Genomic DNA, 8,634 nt, shown 5'->3' with positions numbered 1-8,634 from the left:
TTTTGTGAGGCAGGGTTGTGTGGAAGCCGTTTGGGTTGGTGTGTGGGTTTGATGTTTTGGTCAATCGGCAAATACTGAGACCTAAACTCGTCTGACTCATTTTCCAGAATCGGATGTGCCGGCAGAGCTGCGAGTTGCAAACGGGTCGCAAAAGTTTGTGAATTTCACTTCGACCATCCAAAACCAGCTGCTGCTTGTGTCCCTGCTGGAGCATCTGTGCCACATGTACACGCACAACCCCGTTCATTCGAGGTGTTTGTTCCGAAGTTAGTAAGAGGAGTTCTTTCCTGTCCCTTAGATTGTCTTGCTGCAGTATATATGAGATTCTTCTGTGCAGAATTACTGTGTAATATCAATACAAAGGTGTAGTTCTCATCCCATTGGGACGAGTAATTCCGAGAGGAGGGTGAATACCATAATTGACTTAATTGGGAATGAGGACCTGTCTTCTTTCTAAAAACAGTTACAGGATAATGTTGTAGATGCAAAGATCAGACGGTTATGTTCCAGATAAATCATGTGAGTTGCATCATGACAAGGGTAGCAGGGTTAATTATTTATTACATCTGGTCTAAGAACACAGATAGAAGAGGAACGTAATAAAAATATATATCAAGAAATAGCTATAGCATAGTCTTCACTGAATCTTTTAAAATTGTGGTCTAGAAATCAGAGTAAGTACCTTTGAGTCCTTTATTTTCCTGTAAGACTTTTGATACCATTCAGGGAGCTCGCATTTTTAGGTGTGAAGTGTTTCTTTTGAAATCTGTCTTTTTGGAATGTGACTTATCTTAGGTATTCTGTTTGTTTAAGCACATACTTAATGCACTTGAGAAACAGTTTCCAAGGTTTTCTCCTTACTACGCATAACTGTAGAAAATGTAGAAATGTAGAAATCTGGTCTATTGCTCATACTTGAAATTGAAGCCATTTATAGCATCCAGTAACAACAGTGCAGACAACTGACATTTTTTTTCTTTTTTTGAAGTCTGATGTACGTGTTTGGCCCTACGTTTTACTGTTATCTCTATCAGAACAAAAAATATCAGGGAAAAAAAACCCAAACAAATTTCCTCCTGTTGGGAGAGGAACAAAAAAACCCCAACCCGGGCATCTTCTGAAGTATGTAGCTGCTTGGCTTCCCAGTGTACTTCTGTGGAAGATGGCATTCCTCCACTGGTATAGTTTAAACCAGTTTCCCAGGTGGAATAAACCTGATGAATAAGAGAAATATGTACTGGATTAATCGTACCTCCTTTGTGGCTTTGGCTGTTGGGAAAGGTGGGTTTTTCCCACTTCTCAGGTGCGTGTAACTGTGTCCATAAGGCTTGCGTAGCAAAATTCCTGGTTTCTTCTACGTTCACTTTCAATGAACTTTTATCTCCTTTAAACGATAAAGTAATAGACTGATTTTTGAAATACTGGTACCAGAGAAACATCTTAAAAAACCTCTTTCAAGCAAGTTTGGTTTAAGACCTTTAAGTACACTTTTGTAGCATCTTCACAGTTGCAACCATCTCCCGTATTTGTTAGTTTTTTGTCTGCCACAGCATTGCTTTATTCCAGCTGAGAGAGATGTGCTGCAGGGGGTGGTGGAAGGGAGCAACTTCATTCTTTGCTATGAGTACGTGCCCAAATGTGTGAGTTTGTGAATGAGAAAGTCTTGACATTACCACTTTTTATTGTGTGTCCTCGTAATTGTGAACATGCCTTGAATTTCTATTTTCACTGATCAGAATTAGTCCAGGGGTAACAAGTACGTGAATGGGTGGGTGTTGGTATAATTCAGCTGCTGAGATAAGGAAGAAGAGGAGATGCAGTCGTGACCATGAAGGGCATGGCAAATAACTGTATTATGCAAAGGGATCCCTACAGGGTAGCTCCAGTTTGGATTTAATTAGTTTTTATTGGTAAGAGCATGGGAAATGGCATTAGAGTAGGAGTGACTGTTCAGTTTTTCAGACGTGCTATCTTTCAAATGAAGTTTCTCATTTAATAAACAACAACTGTTTACGTGGTCTTATTGCCGGGCTTTATTTAATGTGACCTTTCTCTGTTCCTTTGTACAGTACTTCGTCAGGCTTTCACACGAACAGGGTTGCTCTCCCCTTTTGCTTTCTGTGATGAATTCAGTACCGTGAGACTGCAGCATAACAGAGCCATTACTGAACTAATGAAAGCGGCTAATCGACAAATACTTAATGGGGTAAGCTTTGTTACAGTTCTTTGGCAACATCTGCATTAAGGAGTTAAAACATTGCTGCACCCAAAGAACCTTTGGTTCTTGGGGGTTCTTTTGATATTGGACTTAGTCTTTAATAATTATACAAAATGGAGCTCCTCTTCTACCTTAGCGGTTTGGGGTGGTGTGATCTGGTTCTATAGGTGCAAACCAAAGCTTTTGCAGCCAGCAATATCTGGTTCCTTATTAAAAAAAAAAAAAAATAAAAAAATTTATGAACACAGCCGAGATGTTTTAAGTATTGCTACAGCTTTTTTTGACAGTGGACTGACATCTGTTTTCAAATTCTAACTGTTCCAGTTGATTATGTTAACACCCTCATATTTATATTAGCGGAGGACATAATTTGTATACTGCTTCATGTGCTTTGGGCTGAATCAGACCGGTTTGCTCATCTCGCTGCTTGAGCTAAGCCAGTTAATTTTGTCTTAAGCACATTTTAGAGCCCTCATTTTATCCTGTTTGCCAGCAGAACTATAAAAGGGCAGTAATCTCTCCAGCAGAGAGATGTTAGCAGATTACTGGCGGGACAATAATGCTTTAATTTGGTGAAGCTCTCTGCAGAATGTGAATGGCTATCAGTAATCTTATTTTCTTCTAAGAACATAGTTGTACTTTCTATTTAGATGAAGCTGTCCGTGCTGATGGCACGGGAGACCTGTTATTCTGTATGGCATGTTTTTATGTTGGGTTTTGTTGTTTCATAGGAACTTGATAATGGAGATTCTCATGCACTTGGGTATGTATTCAAAGCATTTAGAAATATCAAATTTAGCTCCTCCATAAAGTTCTGTGCTCCACTCTGAAATGAATTAATACCACATTTCATATTTTGGATCTGAAACATAGAAAAAAAGGCAAACATTTCCCCAAACTCGAACCAATCTGGTGAAAATTTCTTCTTCAGTACAACTCTCATGGTTAGTGCCACCATTCAGGAAAACAAGATTTATCATGCATAAACTTAAGGAAATCATCTTAATACTTGTGCTAACACAGAGTGTGGGTTTGAAGCACATGTGCATGCTGCTGCAGTCTGCTGCTTTTCAGTGTTCACCGAAACAGTCATCGGTACAGGAGGGTAACATCAAAGTATCTTTTTCTCTTGTTGTAACGTAAATAGTGTTTCTAGATTGTGTACACCCATAGCCTGTATAATACCTTACTTATAAGTTGTGATTCTTTAATACAGCCTAACTTTTTTGATTAGGGGAAAAGAAGTTCTCTTTGAAGCACAGACTTCACGATACTTGAATGAATTTGATGAGGTTGCAAGGTTAGGAAAAGGAGGATATGGTAAAGTATACAAGGTATCCTTTACCTTTTGTTGCTAACTGATCTGCTGATATCTAGTTTTCCTTTGAAATTTAGTATTACTGTTTTGGCTGTTTTGTTTGTTTTTGCTAATGGAAATCCAAAAATACTCATTTTCCAATGGAAGAGGTGCAAACTTGCACATGTGAAGAATGTTGGCATTTCATTTCAAAAGATGCTCAGTTACCGTTCCTGGTTTTTATTTGTTGGAAGCAAGATATATCAGATGTTTTACTCTGTGTATTTTGACCCTTTTAAAGTGAATGAAATCTCCTTAGTTCTTGTATGAAGTATTGTGATATATTGACTTAAAACAGCCACAGGAACTGATTAGTCTGCACACCCCAGTGTTCCAGTTGTGGCTTCTTGGGGAAAAAAAAAAAAAAAAGGCAGCCTTAATACGAATGTAAACTGTCCAAGCTGATGTTGAACTGTATTAAATATTGTACGGCCAGCCTAAGGATCCCTGCACGGTATGTTCCACATGTAAATGACACTTGTGGTCTCACAGTTTTATTGAGAACCTGTTTAAGCTGTTTTCAGCACCTGTCAGGATTTTTTTATTGATAGAAAGATAGCTGTAAAGCTCTGTACTTCACAAAGACTGGATCAGATGTTTGCACTCCTGAAAGAAGGCAAAAGTAGAGTGTCCTTATCTTAGATGGGTGGGACCTCTCCCCGGTCTCTTTCTCTGATACCGATGAGAACTTATGTGAATGGAGTGCAGAAGTTAATTTTTAGGAAATCGTTGGTTCTAAAGGATTTAATAATTCATTAATCTAAACACATTAACATCTAATTTTGTCCTATTGCAATTGTTTTCAGGTCAGAAACAAGTTAGATGGTCAGTTCTATGCTATTAAAAAAATTAACATTAAGAAGGCTACACGAAGAGATTGCATGAAGGTATTCTTTTTTCTGTTTCACCTCTGTTTTAACTCGCTGTCTGCTCTGTCTGATTCTGATTTAATTTAGTAATGCAGTTAATACTTCCCAAACCATCAAAAACATTAACAATGTTTCTAAAGATTTGACCCTATCAGTACTTAGTAGAAAAAAAAGATAAATCAGGCATTTAAGTCCATTAACAGAAGCATATTATTAACTTGAATTTGATCATCTGTGCAATGATGAAAATCACAATTTGTTTGAAAGCTTCCAAATTTTCTCCACTATTGTAAATTCTATCTGTTCTTTCTGTGTCAGAAACTGTGATTTTTTTGTTTGTTGTTTTGTTTGTTGTTTTGTTTTTTGTTTTGTTTTGTTACCTTTTGGGTTTTCCAAGTACTCAGAATACAGGGCAGTCATACCCTTTCTTTTTGGTCTTTTTAGGTGCTACGAGAAGTTAAAGTTCTGGCTGGGCTGCAGCATCCTAATATTGTAGGCTATCACACTGCTTGGCTAGAACAAGTTCAAACAGCACGCCCAAAAGGAAAGTACAGCACGTTGTGCAGTTCTTGCTTACATCCTGCTTATAGCCTCTGTGCTGTTATTTGCGGGAGAGTATTACTTCTCGGATAAAATAACTATCCAGACTCCTGTCTGGAACTGTTGAAAGTGTATCTGCTTTATGTTGATTTTACATCACCTTCCCGTGCCCCCTTTTTTTTCTCTTCAGTTTCTTTGTTCTCCGCTCTGCCCACACTTTGTCCTTTGGTCCCTTTGTAACCCTGTTGGTCCCTTTCTTTCTTGTCCTTTTCCAGAATGCCTTTAGCAGTTAAATCTTTTGATCCTCTCTTAGTGGGAGGTTTGCTTATGCGCTATTTGACTTTATTGCTTTCCGAGTCAGTGACTTGACACCCAGTCAGCTGTAAGCACAAAAGAAAATGCATAGGAAGTTGACAGTATAGTAAAACAGACAAGACTTTTTACCTGATGATACTGAGAATCTTGAAGGATGCAACTTTTTAGTGCTGAGTACTTCAAGTATTTAATGGCGATAATGTGAGTAAATAACTAGATCTATAGGTAGGTCATGTGGTACTTCATGGTTTTCCTTTGCTTGCAAGATAGGTGTTTCATATTTGCTTCTGCATGCTGAAACAAACTGCTTTTTCACATAAATACACAATTTTAATGAAAATTGTTTCCAGAATACCAGGTGCCTTCAAACTGGCCGCAGAGCGATGGAAAGGATGGTGCCTTGTGGAGTTGTTTCTTTATTGTGTATTATCATAACACACAATAAATAATACATAATTTTGAACAGGCTAACTTCTTAAAAGTGAAATCTAGGTGAATATCTAAGAGAGTACAACCCTTTCAGGGACCTTGTGCAAGATGTATTTTCATTTAAAGAAAAAAATAAAAACATACTAGGTTGCTTCTTATTAGATTAACAGCCTCTTTTGCAGCAGCATAAATAGAGCAAAAGATACCTATGGGTAATGAAATTACCTTCAGTAAGATGCTGTAGCTTAAATGTTAATTTATAGTAAGTATATTTGTGCCTTGTTTTGTAAAATACCTTATTTATCTTTTCATCCAATAGGTAAAACAGTAATGGAGTTGCAGCCATTATCTTTGGAGCAAGAAAGTGGCAAGTAAGTATTAAAACTCTCAATGATAACATTTATTTGGCTTTAACATGAGGCTTTTTTAAAAAATAACATAATGAGTACAGAATTCAGCAAATACTGCATGAGTGCTTTTTGCTTCCAATTTATAACCCCCAAAATATGTATTATCCTTGTCATTGTTTCCCTTGTTGCGTAAGCTGAAGAATATTACTGAATACTTTTACCTTCTTTGGATCGCTCTGTTCCTGAGTGCCCAAATGTGGTACTGGGCTTCAAGTTTACTTTAAGTTCTGGGCCCATCAGCAGCATCAATTAGTACTGTGGACTCTTATTAGTCTGATGGGGCCTTCTGTTTCTCAGAAGTGTTGATTAGCCCTTTCAGTAAGGAGGTGGAATTCTTGGAGGAACACAGTGTAACTTCCTAAGTTTAAAGGAAGGGAGACGCATCAAACTTCTGTCCGGGGAACACTGTGACCTAGGACTGTCTTTATCTGTGAGCTGTCTGGGTCAGCTATTAGGAGTCCTTGCTGGGGGAAGGTATTAAAAAGGCTGGAGCATACACTGCCATTTATATAATCCTAAAGTTTTATACAGGGAAGCAGCTCAACTCTTACTCTGGAATGCAGTTTGCAAATGAAAAAAAATCCCAACGTTTTCAGAAGGTGTGTGACAAATAAATGGCATAAAGCTGCGTACTTATTTTTATTTCTCTCCTTTATTATTTTCAGTGATCGCTGTCACATTCAGAGTGTGGACAGTGGTAGTTCAATTATCTTTGCTGACCTTGCTTCACAAGAAGAGAAGTCCAGTGACAGTACTAGTCTTAGAAATCTGGGTAGAGAATCAATGCAGAAAATGAATGTAAGGAATGATTTTACCAACAGCAATAGTCAAGAGTGTATGAAACCAAAGAAATGTGAATTATCCATAAAATTAAAAGAAGACTCTGTAAGTAGTGATAGCAGTAGATCAACTGATGTGAAAAATCATTCAGCATGTGGGCCTCATTCTAGTCTGGATCAAGATGCTAGCACTGGAAGTAGGTCCTGCACTGAAGAATGCTCCAAGAATGATGTAGCTCTTTGTGGAGAGTTTGAGGTAAATACAGTTCTCTTTAAACATACTTAACTGGTGTCTAATTTAATCGTGATTATAAAGTAGAGTTTAGTAGACAGAGGAATGATTTGTAATGATAAATTTAAAAAAAACCGAAATGGCTGTGATTAGAGACAAAAATACAGACAATTTTTACTTAAGTGGGTTGTGCCATTACAAGGAAGCTGACCAGAGGAGCTGCCAAAACTCAGCATTCAAGAAAGTTTCCATGTGTTGGTCATCTTGGGTCCTCTTAAAGTACCTACATGAATAAAAAGATCTACTCCTCATTAAAAACCTAAAAAAACCCCCAACCACAACAACAACAAAAAAACCCCAAACCAACCGCAACAGCCTTCAAAATCTTCATCATTCGGTAATGATGGCTAAGTCAGATATTATTGGTGAAGGTGCGTAGGTATGTAACGTGGAGCCCGTACGTGTAGGATTACATGTGTAAAAGAGAAGCAGATTTGAGCAGGGAATTCTGCCTGTGCTTCTAAAATGTTGTTGGCATTCATACCACTGAAATGTTTTCTATAAGACAGCCAGCTCTGGAATGCTTCAAGCATTTGCTATCATTTGGATATCATTCCCTCCTGCAAGAAATCCAAGATTTTAAAGGTGTTTTCTGGAGTTGTCCAGGTTATCAAACGAACTAGTACATTATCAGAAACTGAGTGTGAAGTTACATGTTCGTGTTAATAAATCATAAAATTCCATGTCAAGGGGTTGAATTTTTTTTTGCTATTTTATCTGAACTTACGCTATATTCTTAAGCCAGAGTGAACCTCTTTTCAGTATGACTAGAAGCTTTTGAACTCTAATTCGAATATTAAGATATGTAGCTGGCAGTTTTGTTAGCTTTTATCGTATAACAATTGTTAAAATTTGATGAGCAAGCAAAATAACACCCAAACTAGATACTGCTGTTGCATCTGCTTCTTGAATGCAGTAGAATAGTAATGCTGTATTTGATGTCATTTTGGTATATTTTGGTTTTTTAGTTTCATAAACAAATTTTGTTTTTATTAGCTTTAAAGAAAATCACTAAGGAAATACTACTGCTTGTATTACAGTGTCAAAATCACGGACCATTATTTTTCTGTTAGGTGGAGTATTGTTTGATGCTTCATATACAAATGCAACTGTGTGAAATATCCTTGTGGGATTGGATTGTTGACCGTAATAAAAGATGCAACGAGAGAACAGAGGAAACTTCCAGTAAGATTCATCACTGTCTTAAAAATTCTCTTAGTAGTTTTTTCCTAACTGGAAGTCCACCTGTCTGATTTTATGTTTCACTTCAGCAGCTTTTAATTTAGATCTTCTTCATTAGATTCTTTATTAGCTTAATCAAACAGCAGCTAGTATTGAATCTTTGTAGGGCAGATGTTGGTAATGGAGATTGAAATCCCTGAGTTTTAGACAACTCTGCAAAAAAGAACAAATGTATTTCTGAGC

General features: G+C 37.3%; 1 protein-coding gene across 1 annotated transcript; it reads left to right on the top strand.

Moving 5' to 3' along the window:
- Positions 1–107: 107 nt before the first annotated feature.
- Positions 108–8,427, top strand: LOC104488067 (eukaryotic translation initiation factor 2-alpha kinase 1-like; the record flags this gene model as incomplete). Its single annotated transcript, XM_010136379.1, has 9 exons — positions 108–266; positions 2,070–2,206; positions 2,950–2,981; positions 3,453–3,552; positions 4,382–4,462; positions 4,889–4,997; positions 6,057–6,099; positions 6,804–7,173; positions 8,283–8,427. Coding segments are annotated over 9 exons (1,176 nt in total), but the record flags the coding sequence as incomplete, so codon positions are not given.
- Positions 8,428–8,634: the final 207 nt, after the last annotated feature.

This window comes from Buceros rhinoceros, unplaced genomic scaffold, assembly GCF_000710305.1.
Source record: "Buceros rhinoceros silvestris isolate BGI_N320 unplaced genomic scaffold, ASM71030v1 scaffold14825, whole genome shotgun sequence".
Classification (NCBI taxonomy): Eukaryota; Metazoa; Chordata; class Aves; order Bucerotiformes; family Bucerotidae; genus Buceros; species Buceros rhinoceros.
Note: the sequence above shows the minus strand (reverse complement) of the source record. Positions and strands in the feature narration are given on the sequence as shown.